This window comes from Balaenoptera acutorostrata, chromosome 16 (genome assembly GCF_949987535.1).
Source record: "Balaenoptera acutorostrata chromosome 16, mBalAcu1.1, whole genome shotgun sequence".
Lineage (NCBI taxonomy): Eukaryota > Metazoa > Chordata > Mammalia > Artiodactyla > Balaenopteridae > Balaenoptera > Balaenoptera acutorostrata.
This window is the reverse complement of record NC_080079.1, coordinates 74,828,360-74,846,635: the sequence shown is the minus strand read 5'-3', so window position 1 is coordinate 74,846,635 and position 18,276 is coordinate 74,828,360. Positions and strand designations below refer to the sequence as shown.

Sequence of the window (18,276 nt, the reverse complement as noted above, 5' to 3'; positions counted from 1 at the left end):
ACCGTTGTCTCTGTGGTCACTTGAACATGCACCTCTTTTTCTTTATTACGAATTATCTAAAGGAGAGCATGCTGGCTTTTGTCATTTGTGAGTGTGAGGTCTAAGGTGAAGCTGTTTACCTCAAACCTTGGAATAGGCACATATTTTAGAAAGTAAAACCTGTGTGTGTTTTTCCATTTTCAGGTCCTTTATTCAGTGCAGATTGCTTCATAAGTTTTTACATCAAAATCTGGAAGAGTTGGCTGCAGACCCTCTCCCCAAGAAGATGAAAGATTCTGTGGTGAGACACTTGTGTTGTATAATGTATGCAGGGGCACCACTTGACTTGGTGTGGAATAGACCATGAGCTGCCTGCCCGGCGTGGACCCTTTGAGCCTCTGGAGGGTGGATGCTGTGCACACCTGCCACAGGTGCTCACTTGGTCCTCAAGTGATGCAGTTTGCCTGGATATTCAAATGAGCCCTGTTCAGACAATTCCGCCCACTGCTGGCCCCAAGCAGCAGGTGGGATGGGCGTGAAGAAAAGCTTGTCAATTAAACATTCAGCCAAACTGCATTCTTGATGTGCCCTGCCCACCCCGCTACCGCTGTCCTCTCCGCATCTTCGCCTTGGCCTCGTGCTGAGCTCAGGGAACTCTTTCCTGGGTCTTTTGGTTCAAGGTTGACATCTGTAAATCCCTTGGGAGGGGCGCTTGGGCTTTAGACTTATGTCTGGGTTGTTGCAGAAGGAGCCACCATATTGGTTGGGACACAGGAGAGGAAAAGGAAGGAGGAAAAGAAGGAAGAAAGAAATAAAAGGCTGTGAAAGAATGATGCTATTTCTCTGTTCACTAGGGAAATGGCTTGGAGCAGGTATATCTCTTTGGTATCAACTTCCACACCTTAATAGTTTGAAAAGCAATGCTCGTTGGTCACATGATCTCCCATTCGAGTACTGAGCTTGGAGCAGTCTGCTGTCTCCCAGCCATGCTTTTCCTGTATTTTTAAGAATGACAGATCAAAGGAAAAGCAGTTAATGGGCTATTGATTGCAAGCTCCTCTAGGAGCCATGTCTCGTTTCTCCTGGTCTCCACAGTATCTGTGCCTCATGCCTAGTGGATGCTCAGTCCATTCCATTGAATTTAGATGAGTGAAATTGCAATCCACAATTTCGAGACAATGTGCGAGACTCATAGCCAACATGATAGCATTTAAAAGAATTCATACTCAGACCTCTGTGCCTTTGAGTGTGGTTACAATTCAGGCTAAAGCATTGAGGCTTGTTTGTCACCACAGGGAATGAAAACACAAATCACTAGGAATAAGGGTTCGTTAATTGCTGAATTTAATTTTTTCCTTCTAGTTTTATTGAGGTATAATTGACATTCAGCACTGTGTAATTGTGTCATAAAGGCTGAGATACACTTGAAAGCAAGGTATGAGGTGAAGCTTCCAGAGCTGATGAGATGGCAGATAACAGAGAAGACATTTGACATTCAAATGTAGCATCAACAACCTGACCTCTAATATTTATACCAGGAAACTTAGAGGGACGAGATCAAACTCACATTCCCAGATCGATTTCTATGAAAGTCCTGGGGGGCCCGAAGTCTACCCAAGAGTTTCCCATGGATATTTGAAAAAACTATCCCCACAGATGTTCCTTGATTTCATGAATGATGAAGATGCTTTCTCATTTATTGCAGTAAAAATCATGTATAAATTACAATGAAATCTGACAAGAAATTTGCCTAGCAGACATTTCATTAGCATGATTAGCCATGATGGGTTAGGTGTTGCCTTACTTGGTTTTAATATACTTTGAAATGCTTTGTACCATGTAGAGCACATAACTTGTAGGTGATTTAATATGATGTGTGTGTGTTCATCTCTCTGAAAAGTCTTCTCATCTAATTATAATATTTTCACGAGGCTCTCAGGTTCAGCTTTTACATTTTGATGTATGATACCTTTTATGTCATAGTGCAGGGAGGAAATTTCCCTCCTTGTTTCCGATTTTGTTTCTTTATGTCTGTCTCTGGCTCTCTTATTCTCTCTTTGTCTCTCTCCCCTTACATTTTAGTTTATATGAGAAACCCCTAGGGAGCCTCATTTGATCTGTTTTCCAGCCCTTCCTTCTATTCTGATTCACTTGGCCTGGGGCAGGGCCTGGGGATCTGCATATTTATGAGACTGTCCACCCAGGTGATTCTGTTCAGGGGACCCACAGACTGTGCTTTAAGGGACATAGATCTAGAAATGGAGATAACCAGAGCTCTGTCAGTGGGTTTATTCTGTATGAGCAGCACAAGTTATGCACACAAAGTTTATTACCACAGTTCAATGGTTAATAAAAATATAAACTTTCCACTAGTGGTTTGCCAGGTTAGTCTTTTTCCATATGCCTTATTAGCATGGTCTTTCCATTTGTACCCTCACTCATTTTCATCACTTTCAATGTTTTTTTTTTTAATAGATCTTTATTGGAGTATAAGTGCTTCACAGTACCGTGTTAGTTTCTGTTGCACAGCAAAGTGAATCAGCCATAGGCATACACATGTCCCCATATCCCCTCCCTCTTGAGCCTCCCTCCCACCCTCCCTATCCCACCCCCCTAGATCATCGCAAAGCACCAAGCCCATCTCCCTGTGCTATGCTGCTGCTTCCCACTAGCTAACTATCGCATTCAGATTTGTTACTTTCATTGTATCTAGAGACAAACAAACAAACAAAATTAATTTTTATCTGTATTATTCAGACAGCCTCTTTTAAACAATTGGTTGTATCACATAGATTTTTCCAGCCCCATGCTGTCTAAATCTGCTGGGTGTGTAGTGTTGGATCAGGGCTTCTTAAACTTTTTAGGGTTGGAGCATGAAGTGTTACATAAAATGCCACAGTGGATTTAAAACATTCTGTGTACTAAGAGCTAATAGAGTTATTAGCTAAACATGCATGGATTTATCATTAAAATAGGCAATAAAACATTAATTTTATTGAATAGTGTTTTAGAAATTCTGGCTAATGTTAAGTCCTGAAAGAGAAAAAAGTGTAGATTACATTATTGCATATGTATGGAATGCATAGAAGAGTTTATTGAAGTCCACTGTGATTAGTAAGAGAATTCATAAATACCACCAGAGACAAGAAAAAATCAGAAAAACAAGAGCATTCTAACATATCAGAAATAACCATAGAAGATATAATGAAAACATGATTGAACTCACGATAGCAACAAAGTATATGAGTTGATAATAGAATGATTTTAACAAGTAGTGTCAGAAATAAAGAAAGCTACAGCGGTCTATTAAAATGTAAATGAAGTTCTGAATAAGTGGTGATAAACAGACATAACCTGATTTTGGATGGGAAGGCTGAAATTTCTTAAATGCCAATTCTTTCTAATAAATTTATAGGTTTACTATAGTTCAAGACAGTTCTGAAGGAATTATATTCACAACTTGGGGAAATAATTCTAAGGTTCATTTAGAAGTATAGCAGTTAATAATAGCTTAAAAAATCTGAAAAAGAAGAATAAGAAAGAGGAACTTAGCACTTTGTGGTTTAAAGTACATTATAAAGATTGAGTAATCAGGAAAAAATATGAGACTCATCCAAGATTAGAGAATGGGGATTAGTAAGTCAGTAAAACACAGAAAAGAGACAAATTATTATATGAATTTATTATGTGAAAATTAAATGTCACAATCAAGAATTGATTATTCAGTGTATGGTGTTGAAGTAGTTTTTTAGTAGTGGGATGTGAAAAAGAATTTCATGTGCTAATCCCTCCCCAGACACCAAGTTAGAGAGGGGGAAGGAGAGAGCAAATGATACTTTTCCATCTCTGGTATTTTCCATCTCTGGTATATTAAGTTACTATAACCAAACTCTTCTGATTAATACTGAAAATTCTGAATAAAATACAAAAAAGTCTTTCTTAGGAGGATGGGATTAACATGTACACACTACTATATATAAAATAGATATTGGGCTTCCCTGGTGGCGCAGTGATTGAGAGTCTGCCTGCCAATGCAGGGGACACGGGTTCGAGCCCTGGTCTGGGAAGATCCCACATGCCACAGAGCAGCTAGGCCCGTGAGCCACAATTACTGGGCCTGCGCATCTGGAGCCTGTGCTCCGCAACAAGAAAGGCCGCGATAGTGAGAGGCCTGCGCACCGTGATGAAGAGTGGCCCCCACTTGCCGCAACTGGAGAAAGACCTCGCACAGAAGCGAAGACCCAGCACAGCCATAAATAAATAAATGAAAATAAATAAATAAATAATTTAAAAAAAAAAGATATTAAACAAGGACCTACTGTAGAGCACAGGGAACTATACTCAATACTTTGTAATAATCTATAAGTGAAAAAATCTGGAAAAAATACATATATACATATATGAATCACTTTGCTGTATACCTGAAATTAACATGGCATTGTAAATCAACTATAGTTCAATAAAATAAAATAAAATGAAAAAATCTTTCTTAAATGTGACAAAAAACTGACAAAATAGTAAGGAATTATCAAGTCAGAATTTAAGTGAAAAAGGGAACCTTCACATCTGCCTAACCAGGGGACCTTGAGCCTTGGTTTTCAGCCCTCGAACTGTGGGGAAGAGAAATGAAAGCCCAAGCCTGCCAAAGTGGGTGTCCAAGGGGAGACCATCTGCTCATCAAGCTGGGACACTAAGGGTCCACTCTCAGTGGAAGAATGAACCAGAAGGAATCCATTGCACCCTCCACAGTGCCAGGGGAATGCAAGCAAACTCGCTCCAAGGTTGAACAAAAGAATCATTTCCATTGATTTGCAGTACAAGTGCTAACATCTGGATGGTACAAACCCCCTCAATTTATGAATGTAGCTTAAAGTGGCCCCCAACTGGAAATGCCTCATGACAAAAAAACAAAAACAAAAATACATGAATCCTCTCTAAAGGATTCCTTCCTCCTAGGTCTCCAAGCATTCCCAAAACCAATTTTCTAAGGGATATGAGCAGCTTTCAATAAAAAATTTAAAACTACACAGAAAAACAAAGAACCAGCAGAAATAGGTTTGCAAACACTTCAGATATTGGAACAATCAGATGTAGATTTGAAACAACTCTACTTACTGTGTTTAAAGAAGTAAAAGGCTTAAAATTTATAGACAACAGAAAATATATCAAATGATCCAGAATGTTTGAAAGAGAACCAGAGTCCTTCCTAAACAAACAAAATGAAGCAATTAAAGTAAACACACACACACACACACACACACACACACACACACATACACACATGAGATTAGATACCTCTGAAGAGAGAATTAGTGAACTGAAAGATCAAGACAGAAGAAAGTATCCAGAATGTAACACTGATAGACAAAAAATTAGGAAATATGAAACAGAGATGCAGAGATGTGAAGGATGGAGTAAGAAGATATAATATATATCTAATCAGAATTCCAGAAAAAAGGGAGAGAGACTGAAGCATAATGAATATTTGATGAGATAATATTTGACTATTTACCATAATTGATGAAAGACACTGATCAGAGATTTAAGAATTCTGGTGAATCATAAGCAGGATAAATTAAAGAAGAATCCACAATGAACAAAACATAGTGAAACTGCAGTACACCAAATATACAGACCATCTTAAATTGGTTAAACAGAATGAACAGATTACATGCAAACGAATGACAGCCTCAATGCTCCGTTATCAAAAGCAATAGTAGAAACCAGAAGACAGCTTGATAGATTTGAAGTTCTGTAAAGTAAGTAACTGCCAAGCTAGAATTCTATGCCCAGTGAAAATATCTTTCAAGAATGAGGACAAAATAAAAGTATTTTAGAAAAATGCTGAGAGATTCTCACTGAATGTAATTCTGAAGGGTAGTGTTCAACAGAAAGTGATCTCAGATGGTCTAATTTGCAAGAAAGTACAAAGAGAAGAGAAAGTGGCAAATACATTAGTAAATCTAAATAAAGTTTAACTGTATAAAACAGTAGTGAGTGTATGGTTGGCTTAAAAAATGTAAAGTAGAATTGAAATATGTGAATACAATAACATACAAGTTTGGATGGGAGGAGAAATAGACTCCAAGACTTGAAAGTTCTTAGTAATGTCCAGAAGATGGATAAAAATACTGATTAAATTTAGACTGTGATAAGTTAAGCCTGCATGTTGGATTGTCTAGTATAACTACTACAGGAATAGAAACAAAGCATGTAAGTTCCAACCCTGTACAGAAGGAAAAAAGGAATGAAAAAAAATAGAAGTTCTTCTAAGTAACAAAATATAATAGGACTCCTCTGTTACACTATACTTAAAAGTCAATTCCAGGTGGATTATACACCTAAATATGAGATGACAAATCCTGAAAGCACTTAGAATCATAATAAAGGAAATTATCTTTATGATATCAGGGTAGGAAAAAAATTTAAAAATAACACAAAAATTCAAATTCATTAAAATTATGACCTTTGATTTATCAAATAATACAGAAAAATGACTTAAAAAAACAAGCCACAGAATGGGAAACAATTTTTAAAATATATATAGTTGATAAAGCACTAGTGTCATGATGAAATATAAAATTCCTATAAATCAGTAAGAAAGCCAGATATCTCAGTTAAAAGTGGGTAAATATAAATGGCCTAAACATGACTATATATGCAATCTAATTACTAATCAGGAAACTCCAAACTAACACCACACTGAGTTACCATTTCACACCAACCAGACTGACAAAAAATTAAAGTTCTCACAATACTAAGTGTTGACAAAAGTGTGGCACAAGGGAACTCTCATGCACTGCTGGTGTTAGTGTAAATTAGTATATCTGTTTTGGAAGCAGTCTGGTATTATAAAATTGAAGCTACATATACACTACAGCCAGCAATTCTACTTCTAAATACATATTTATCCTGGAGCAAATCTTGCACATTTGTACCAAAATACACATGTAAGATTGCTCATCATAGCATTTGTTCATAAGAGCCCCAAACTGAAGCCACTGGAAATTCCACCCGCAGTAGAATGTCCTCTACAGCAAAGGAAAAGACCTTACTACAGCTGTATAGTGAATTTTAACCACATAATGTTGAGCAAAGGAAGCAAGACGCAAACAGATACGTACAGTATGGTGTCATCTGTTGGGAAGAAATAGGCAAACTAAGCTGCTTACAATTGCATACATAAGTAGCAAACATTCTTTTTTTTAAAGCAAGAAAATGATTTTCATCAATCAGGATAGTTGATAGGGAACCCCAAGAAGGGAAAGAAGGATTTATGATCAGGGAACCACATACAAGGGACTCTTGGGGGGCTGGGAATGCTAGATTTCCTTCAACCAGGAGGTGGTCACTGAGGCATTCACCTTACAATTATTCTTAAATTGTACATATTTATTTTATACATTTTTCTGTATGCATGGCTCGCATTTTTAAAAATGTAAAAGAAATTTTCAATAAAGAGCATGAAATAAATTCAAACATTCAAATTCAAGAAAGCAAATGATTTCCCAGACCATGGAATCTATAAGATAAAAATAACACACACGTGTGTGCGTGCACACACACAGATTTGAGTGCGTAAAAATTTTAAATTTCTATATGTCAAAGCAATAAAATGCAAATAATTTGGTAAAAATATTTGTTACAAATTTGATAAAAGTTAAGTATCTTTCTTGTACCAACTACTTTTACAATTTGATTTTTTAAACTCTATAAGCAAATGATATTAATATATACATTTCATTTAGGAACAATATTTAGTAGGTAAATGTATGAAGTATATTTACACTTCTTATAAAGAAATGCAGGTTAAAATAAGATGGCATTTTTTGTTCCACTCAATTAGCACAGGATAAATTAATGATATTGCCAATTGTGACAAGATGAGATCTCTTAGACATTGTATTTGTGTAAATTATTACAATCATCTGGTAAGGCATAATTTAATCAAGAATTGTGAAATATTCATAACCTGTGAAATAGTAAATCTCTGTCATAGTTTTTCTAGAGAATTAATTCAAAATATGAAAAAAGAATTAGGTGCAAAAAGATAATGATTGCAGCATACTTCATTAGGGTAAAAAATGGAAGGCAACCTAATATCTAGCAGTTAGGAAAAGTTTGCATTCAGTTTCATTCACTAAATTAATACTTTGAGTGTCCACTATGACACTGTTTTGTGTATGTATGGGTATATATGTGTATGGCATCACAAGATGGAAAATTATTTAGCCAGTAAGATACTATTAGTAAGTCTATACAATAATATTTATAATGGTTACAAAAGAAACTACTGTTGAAAAAGGTAGAAAATTATATGTACACTAAGATTAGACCTTTGTGAAACATTCACAGAAAAACCATATACATTTGTGTTTACAGCTAGAACTATGATTCAGCATCCACAGGCAAAAATACTGGCCCAGAAAACACAGCAACAATCTCTGAGGTCCAGGTGTCTTTCAAGGTTCCTTTTAAAAAATATTTTCAAGAATACAATTTTTGGAGCAAAATAATATCTGCTCTTTGGTGGCTGTAGGAAAAGAGGGAGTCATTTCCTTTTTATTTTGCTGATGTTACTTTCACCAATATTAAGGGAGTCATCTATATTTTTATTCATTGGCACCACGAGGAAAAATCTCAGTAATTACCATCTGCCATCTCCTTTGGTGAGTCTGTTCAAAACTTTTGCCCATGTGCAGCTAGGAATGGGGTAGGGAAGAGTTGTTGGACTTCTTATTGATTAGTAAAGTTCTTTATATATTATAGATAAAAGTCTTTTGTTGGATGTATGTTTTGCAAATGTTTTTTTCCCAAGCTTTGCCTTGCCTTTTCATTCTATAACAAAGTCTTTTGAAGAACAAATGTTCTAAATTTTCATAAAATTCAATTTACGACTTTTTTTTCTTTTATAATTCCAGCTTTTAGTGTCCTATTTAAGAAAGCTGTGCCAAACCCAAGGTCACTAAGATTTCCTCTTATGTTTTTTTTGAAAAATTTGATAGTGTAACTTAGATTTATGAGGCAGGTTGAGTTAATTTTTGTATGTGATGTGAGGTAAGTGTAAAGGAGTTTTTTGTTGTTTTGTTTTTGTAGATGGCTATTCAACTGCTCCAGAACCATTCGTTAAAAAAATTTATCCTCTACCTTATTTTGGGGAAAGGTGCCATTTTACCTTGACCTCTTTGTATTTTTTTTTAATAATTAATTTTATTTATTTATCTTTGGCTGCGTTGGGTCTTCGTTGCTGCGTGGGCTGTCTCTAGTTGTGGCGAGTGGGAACTACTCTTCGTTGCAGTGTGCGGGCTTCTCATTGCGGTGGCCTCTCTTGTGGTGGAGCATGGACTCTAGGCACGCGGCTTCAGTAGTTGTGGCTCTTGGGCTCTAGAGCGCAGGCTCAGTAGTTGTGGTGCACAGGCTTAGTTGCTCCGCGGCATGTGGGATCTTCCTGGACCAGGGCTCGAACCCGTGTCCCCTGCGTTGGTAGGTGGATTCTTAACCACTGTGCCACCAGGGAAGTACCGACCTCTTTGTTTAAAATCAGTTGGCTATTTACATGTTGGTTTATTTATGGACACTTTATTCTGTTCAGTTAACCTTGATGTATATTTTGTGCCAATACCATCAATACCTGATTACTGTAGTTTTGCACATACAAGTTCTGAAACCAGATATTGAATGTCCTCCAACTTTGTTCTTCTTTTTCAAAGTTGTCTTACTTAGTCTAGGTCCATTGCATTTCCAAATAAATTTTTGAATTAGCTTGCCAATTTGTACGAAAAATCCTGTTAGAATTTTGATTAGGATTGCATTGACTCTGTAAGTCAATTTGGTAAGAATTGATTTCTTAACAATATTGAATCTTCAAATCCAAGAACATGGTATATCTCTCCATTTATTTCTTTAGTTTCTCTCAGCAATGTTTCATAGCTTTCAGTGTACAGGTCTTGCATATTTTTTGTCATATTTATCCCTAAATATTTCCTATTTTTGATGCTATTGTAAATGGCATTTAAAAAATTAAGTACATGAGACATGCTCGACATTGTTAGCCATTGGGAAATGCAAATTAAAACCATAATTAGATACCATTATATCAAGCTTTCTTGACCTCACACTATTGTCATATTGTCACACTATTGACACTGAGCCTGATAATTCTCTATTGTCAGGGATTATCCTGAACATTGTAGGATGTTTAGCTGCATCCTGGGCCTCTACCCACCAGGTGCCGGTAACACTCTTCCTCTACCCAAAATGTAACAAAAATGTCTCCAGACTTTCCAAATGTCCCTTGGGAGGTCAGATTGTCCCCAGTTGAGACAATTGTTGAGAAGACAGTGGTTGAGAACCACTGTACCACACAACCACTGGAATGGCTAAAATAAAAAATGCTGACTACACCAAGTGTGTATCCTTGTCAAGGATACAAAGCAATTGGAACCCTCCAGACTGCCAGTGAGAATGTAAAATGGTTACAACAACTTTGGAAAATCATGTGGCAGTTTCTTAAAATGTTAAGCCTAAACCTACCATATGATCCAAACATTCTACTATTAGGTATATACACAAGGGAAACAAAAGCATGTGTCCAGAAACAGGTCTGTGAATATTCATAGAAGTTTTATTTATAATAGCCCCAAACTGGGAACAACTCAGATGTCTATCCATGAGTGAATGGTTTAACACAGTGTGGGGTACATCCATACAGAGGAATATTATACAGCACCGAAAAGGAATGGACTATTGATACAGACAGCACATGGATTAATCTCAGAGTAATTATACTAGTGAGAGAAGCCAGACCAGGAAAGAATACACTGTCTACAGTTCTATTTATATAACATTCTAGGAAATGAAAACAAATTATAGTGATGGAGCAGGGCAGTGTTTATCTGAGGATAGGTGAGGAGAGAAGAGAGAGATAGATTAGAAAAGGTCAGGAGAGGAAATTTGGGGTGTGTGTGATGAATATGCTAATTATCTTAATTATGGTGATAATTGGTTTCATGGGGATATACATAGGTCAAAAGTCATCAAATTGTATACCATATCTCTCTCTATATGCACACACACACATACACACACACAGGGTTTTTGTATGTCAATTATATCTCAATAGAGCTGTTTAAAAATCACCACAAAGAAAAGAAATGGACAGAAAGATAATAAATAGAGACTGTATAAAGGTTTGTATTTACAAGGGGTACTGATGACACTGACAAAAATCAGTGAACTTCCTGTATATCGTCCAACTTTGGGAAAAAAATTAAAAATAATCTGAGGTCATTCTCCCTATTGCTTTAAGAAACGTGCAAATGCAACCCTCCTCCCCCCAACACTTGCCCTGGTGGCCCACTGTTTTGCCTTTAAACAGGGATGAGTGGTCAACTAAAGATGACACAATTTTAAATTAGAATATTTGGGAAAATATATATCTTCCTTTTGGATAAGCATTCAGCAATTTTTAAGTGACATAAACCATGTCAGTGAAAAATAGGAAATAAAAATTAACATATCTCCACAGCCTAAAGATGCAGTGAATTACAGAACTTTCCTCCGGAAAGGTTTGGCCTTTTGTAAGCATTTGGGATGAAAGGAGATAACAAATTTTTGCCATTTACTAGTAGTAAATTTTCAAGAACACTTCTGATCACAACAATTTTATAGATTCAGAATTAAAAACCAATGATTTTCCCTGCTCAAAAATCAGATTACCATTACTAAGAATAAATCTAGAATTTGGTTTATCACTACGATTCCTCATCTATGCAATACTTGTATGTGAATTATAAACTTCTGAGATTGGAAATTCAAATCAACTTTAGCAGCTAATTGGTAATTGATGTTGAGAATGTATCTCTTCACTGTATTATTGATTATCCCAACCAAGCCGTGTTGATTTTTCATCACATGGTTCAGGTTGTTTTTATTCCATTTAAGCTGCCCTCCTGATTTCTTTCCATCACTTTGGATATCAATTCAGTCAGAAAGCCAGCAGTATGACTTGCAAGGAACTCCACATTTTAATTTTAGAAAGACAAGAAAAGAAAAAGGTCAGGGAGGAAATGTAGGTAAACGGATATACGGTTTGTACGAAAAGAAAAAAAGGGAGGATGAAGGGAAACAGAGTTGTATATTCTGTATGATTTTCTGGTAGATAACGTTCAAAACAGTTATTTAAGAGGCATAATTCCTTTTCAATACGATACATTGGTATATTTAACGATTTCAGAGTTTTCAAATAACAGTGTGTGATACCTTAAAATGTTCGGTAATTGTGTACTGCAGCTAATTGGCCTCTGAAGAGAGGAAAAATTTGATGATCCCTTAATGTTCCTTTTAGCTCTATCAGTCAGCAATATTGTACCCTGTTTGAGCTAACACTCCTTTCTTCATATATCTGCAGTATTAATAACATTCTTTGGTCTAACTTTGCTTTGTTTCCCTAGTGCCTGCTCACACCATGATTTTGCATGATGGAAAATTATTAGCAAGTTACTGACATTTCATTTTCTGTATATGTGTACGTAATATAAATATACTTAAATTATTTGGAAATGGCCTTTACCCAATTTGACTGGTGAATTAAAATGTAAAATCTATGCTGGGCCAAAGAAATAGGTAAACGTGTAAGAGACCTCTGTTGGGCATACCCAGGCTGTGCGCATGTTGAAATATAAGCCGTGCCAAAGCCAAGTAGAGATTATTTGCACTTTACCCTCCTTTATCACACCTGGGCATGTTGCATCTGATCTGCTCGTAGAGAAGAAACTTACGCCTCTTCCACGGGTAGAAAACCTCTCTTCTCTCCCTGGCTAGCGGATGGAGGCATTGCAGTCCGCATTTCCTCTTCCTCACCCTCTGCCTTAGTTTCCCTGATATTCCCCAAACAGGAGGTGGCAAATTGTCCATCCAGTGTGTGCCGTTGGGAATTGATCAGGTGAATGATGGGCTGCAGGTGTAGTTTATCCAGGGTCAAGATCCTGTCCCCCTGGTCACCCAGAATAGCTGAGAGAAGCACAGAAGAGCAAACTATACCCTTGTTTTCTGTTTACAGAAGGATATCTTAAAATCGGATCTCATCATCTGCTCCGTGGCTGCCATTCTGTCCTTTGCGGTCAGTGCCAGCACTGTGTTCCTGTCCTTGCGGGTATGTACCCATTTGGCTCTGCACTCTTAGCCCCTCCTTATTCTCTGTAATAAACAAAGCCCACTGTGCAGCTCCAGACTACTGACGGGATGGTGGAGCCAGAGGAAGTACAGAAAAGGCCAGTTGAGGGCTTGAAGGAATATATCCAGATGTGTTACGAGTTACGTCCAAGAGGAGATTTGATCCACATCACAGAGTGCATTCGTACCCTTTCTGTTTCCCCACCTGGGGAGTTGTTTTGTTTGTGCATTCCGTGAAATCCACCGTGAAGACAGTCAGCGGTAATAAGACAGGCTCATGACTCGCTACTACGGGCAGAGAAGGGAGGACTCACCGAGTCAGGAGTGAGACGGAGGTCACAGAGCCAAAAAGATCATTGGAACATAATTTGCAGTTGGAAAAACAAAATTAGAGCGCTCCAGATGGGACTTCTGGCTGAAGGTGCTTGCAGACAGTTGCTGTCTCACCTTCCTTTCAATGAGGAAAAGTCTGTTAGCTAAATCTGTTATTCTCCATCCCTTCTTTAAAAAAAAAATAACAAAAAACACGAAAACGTTTTCTAACAGGCAGAATGTCTCAGCCTCTTCTCCACTCTGTCTCGGTGGTTCTCAGCACAGAGATCAACTTCATGCGATGTGGGAGAAATTTTCAGAGGCCTGAAGCAAGAACGCAGTTTGGCTGTGTATGCGTTAGGAGGAGCAGGGAGGGAGAACAGTCTTCCGTGTTCTTTGCGGGCATCCCTCCCCATCCTTCAGGCTACGCACTGACTCTCCCCCTCTTCTGTCGCAGCCGTTTCTCAGCATCGTGCTGTTTGCCCTGGCTGGCGCTGTGGGGTTTGTCACCCACTACCTGCTCCCCCAGCTCCGCAAGCACCACCCGTGGATGTGGATTTCACACCCCGTCCTTAAAAACAAAGAGTATCAGCAACAGGAAGTGAGAGGTTAGTAAAATATCCCTCATAAAAATGTGATGTAGCGGGTGGCATCCTTTACAGGGAGGGTGTGCACAGCGGTGTGAACGCACTTCATGCCACGGAACTGTACCCTGAAACGTGGTGACAACGGCACATGTTACATTATGTATGTTTCACCACAATAAAAAAAGGAGAGTGTGTGTACCTTGGAGTGTACAGTATTGTTCCCAGAACAAGAAAGTGGAAGCGGGGTGAATTAGGAGTATATTTTCTAAAAATGATTGGTTATTATTATTGAGGAAAAATTAATTTATGTCACTCAGACTGTAACCGAAAGTGGGGTCTGGCTGCCGACTACTCAAAAGCCAATAAAGAGGCCAGGTTGGTGGAAAGGAAAGTTTGCTTTATTTCGGATGCCGGCAACCGGGGGGCGGGGGTGGATTGGCGGGTGGATTCCTGTCCAAAGACCAGCTCCCCTGCACTGACAACCAGGGGGCAGGAGCTTCTGTAGATGGAGGGAGGGGCTGCATGCAGAAACAGCACAGTCAGCTCTGACCGTCATCTTGAAATTGGTCATTGGTGGTCTGACTAGCGTCGTCTTGATCGTTTTGGGTACAGTTAGTCTTCAGTTCCGGGGTCGGTTTGTTTCTGTTTCTTTGAGGCCAGTTCTCGGAATTGTGGCAGCTTATGTCACGGCATCTTGTAGTTCACTTCTTCCACCTGGCGAGGGTTTCAGTGTCTACAAGACAGCTCACAGGATACGGCTCAGAGTATGATCTTTAGCCCTTGAGGAGGGACTAAAGGTCCTTAACTTTGCTTAATGACTAAACTCTTATTACTTAGTCTTGTTTTCCTTTGGTTCTGCATTTTCTCACTTCTCTGATTAAACTTATTCGTTGGTTAAAGTTTTTCCACAGACAGAAGGCAGGCAGGGGACATGGGCTGGGGGGAAGACCGTAGGGTCCTGCTCCATTTCAAGACCTGAAGTTTATGCTGTTCCAGCTTCAGCTGACTGGGGACCAAGAATAGCATCACTTGACCGCCCTTTCATTCTCCACAAAACCAGGGCAGGGATGTAGCAGGGGCTGACCTTTGAATTTTGCTCCCTGAACCCTTGAATTTTGTTGAACTTGCTTTGCTCACCTAGAACTAGACCCACACACAGACCTGTACTTGACTGACTTAACAGTTCCCTGGGCTGAGTCAGGCCACCATCAAGTAGTAGCCTGGTAACCCCGACAGTGTTTGAGCTTCTAAATAAAAAGACTCAGGAATTTCTCTTGCTAGGTCTCCCCAGGCTCTGTGATTGAACAGATGGCAGAAGGATTGATTGATCCCCGTTTTCAGGCGTATCGGTCACAGTTGATGGCTATAGTTGGTAACTAGCTCATGTTAAACGAGGTGTCATCTCTACGTCCAGGAATGAGGGGATGTGAGTAGCACCACGGTTTGCTGACCCACAGGAATGTACTGGGCTCCACCAGATTTGTCATCAGTAACTTCAGTGGACTAGTGTGACCAAAGTAAAAGGGCAGAGGGGAATTAATTAAAAACAAGACAAAACAAAGAAGCAAAAGAGTCACTTATGCTGTCAGGAATAGAGAGGGCTTCTTCAAGGAACATGTCTGGGTGGCTACCAGGAGCTGCCTTAATTTGAAACAGCCACATCAGTAAAGCAGGGTTTTGCTTAGAGGACAGACATGGCCTGATGGACCTGCTGCCAGCATAGGGTTTAGAAGGCGGCAGAGGGCAGCTGAGATCGCTCTACCCTCAGAGGCTTGCTTTTCCCACCTACAACACCAGGGGCTCACCAAAGATCAAGCTGCATAATATGGTTTTTAAATGCTGTGTTCAATGTTGGGTGCCACGTAAATGCAAATTATTATCAGTATTATAAAAACGGAAGGACGATAGACTCAGAGCAGGCGCAGTTGATATTAGTCAGTTCATTTTTCAGCCCACTTAAAGGGAAAGGTCCATTCTTGTGGGTCAGTAGAGCAACCTGAAGAAAAGACCAGTTTCTGTAGAACTTCTGCAATGTTGGGGGTCACATTTCCCTTTCATTGTCTTAACATTTAGAAAGACTAAGTTGCAGTGAAGTTAGTGGAGTATTGTTTTGGCATCATTGGTAAGCAGTTGATGGGGATTTGAGGTAAGATGCTTTGACTCAGGAAACGGCATATCTGTATCTATAGCATCTGTATCTGTGCCTAGATATTTAAGTGCCTTGGGGTGAGGACAGAGAAGTTGTCAAATTAAGAGAAAGGAAAATAAGACAGCTCAGGCGTGGTCTCTCCTTATGGTGGCAGTTCAGAGTGTGGAGTTCAACACTGAAAGATAAGAGTGGGCAGTTGGAAACTTGGGATTTGTGTGTGTATGTGAGCGCGATTGTTTTTTTTCCCTGAATCTAACAGAACCCAGTCTAAATTAGAATCATTTAGATATTTAAATTCTGAATGATCTTTCAGTACAAGATTCAAGAACAAGAAAGGAGAGTGTATTTGTATGTTGACTTCCCCTCTTGGAGGAGTGAGTGAGAGGGCAGCTCTGGGCCTCTGTCCTGTAGGGTGGGCGGGAGACGTTCACCCCTGGTACCACGGGCTCCAGCAGAGGCGTGGTGGATGTTTCTCACTTGCCTACATTAGCTGTTTATAAGCTACCTGAAATCTAGCCAAGGGTAATAGATTTGACAAATTAGGCCCGTAATGAAAAACAGATTGCATTTCAAAATTATGTGTGTTGGAAGGAAAATCCAAATACTTAAAATGTGTTAGTATGAACTTGTTGAAGACCCCTTACCCGTTTTGGTATCATCCACAGCCTGAGTTTCCTTGCCTCCTCTTCCTGCCCACCTTTCTGCCTTTTTAGGTATTTCACTATTTCTTCCTTCTACTAGCAAGAAAACATGCACAGGAAATTCAAGCTGATCATATACCTTTAATGTGAAAATATGCCAAACCTTCTTTCTCATATGATCACAGAATATTTTGGAAAAGAAGAGCAGAGCAGGGCTGGCAGGTCTGTGGAGACCGCTGTGATCCCTGGTCCAGAGGCAGACATCGCCAACTGAGGACAATCCTAAAACTGGGCCAGTGGCAGTTGCTACCAATTGGAATTGGCCCTAAACTGGCCCTAAAACTGGGCCAGTGGCAATTGCTACCCAATTGGAATTGGTGTATAAGATGAGGCATGTGTGCTGTGTCTGTGTCTCAGAGTTTATATAAGCCTATCCCACCACTTTACGTAGGAGGAAACTGACGCCCAGAGACATCAAGGGATGTCAACGAGGGTTCCGCTAGGTTTGTGGCCAATGAGTGACCAGCACCTGGGTGATCTCACTCCCTCCGGTAGCGTGCTCCTTCACGCTGCTCTCAGCGCGGTGGGAAGATCGCGTGCAATTTGCACGTGGCCCTCAGACTGCTCTTGCCATCGTTCCCCCAAAGGACCACATCACCACACTGGGTCCCGTAGAGTTAAACGCGCCATAGTCCAGTGCTAACGCTACGAAGCTTTAATCCCTGGTTTGAAATAGACTCACCACCATAAATTCTGAACCTTCCTGTGGTTTCTCAAACACACCACATTCTCCCGCTACCTTCTCTTTGCTGTTCCCTGTGCCTGGGATGCTTTTCTTAAGTTTCCCTAGACTCAGGCCAGGCAACTCATCTTTCAGGTCTCTGTTCAAAAATCAATACCCCCCCACCCGAGGTCCATCCCTGACCACCTAGACCAGAGTAACTTCCCAGCTGCTCCCCTGGACCTCCTTTTCCAGCGTATTCTCTACAGTGACTCTGAGCAATACATCTGCTTGCTCACGCTGGACCCCCAGTGCTTGTACTTAACTGAAATCTCATCAGCCCTACATTTGCCAGAACAGACTTTAAACTTGGGGCATATACTTTCTTTCAGGTTACTTTCCTGTCTGCATGCCTCTGATGTACAATTTTACTTGATATGTAAAATTACTTGGAGATGCAAAATTAATGTTGATACAAAATTCAGACTATGATAGAATGGAACTGTGTTGCAACTCGAAAGACTGTTAAACGGAAATATCTTTTTGAGCCAATTCATTTCTTTACTTTTGAGACTAATTTAAGTAAACCGTATCCCATCTTAGCCCCAGCAAGGTGTTTCACCAATACTTAAGCTAAAAGAATAAAATTGTAGGAACCATAGTACAGTTCAGCAGTCAAATGAACCATGGTGGTGATGTGGGTGTAACTGAGTT

General features: G+C 39.4%; 1 protein-coding gene across 4 annotated transcripts in view; it reads left to right on the top strand.

Annotated features, from left to right (window-relative positions):
- Positions 1-18,276, top strand: part of PCNX2 (pecanex 2) — a 283,000-nt gene that overhangs the window by 118,414 nt on the left and 146,310 nt on the right. For all 4 annotated transcript variants that reach the window (XM_057531598.1, XM_057531597.1, XM_057531596.1 and 1 more), the window contains 3 exons: positions 184-280; positions 13,040-13,132; positions 13,922-14,072. In XM_057531598.1, coding sequence (XP_057387581.1) covers positions 184-280; positions 13,040-13,132; positions 13,922-14,072 — 341 coding nt within the window. The remainder of the gene's footprint in view (positions 1-183; positions 281-13,039; positions 13,133-13,921; positions 14,073-18,276) is intronic.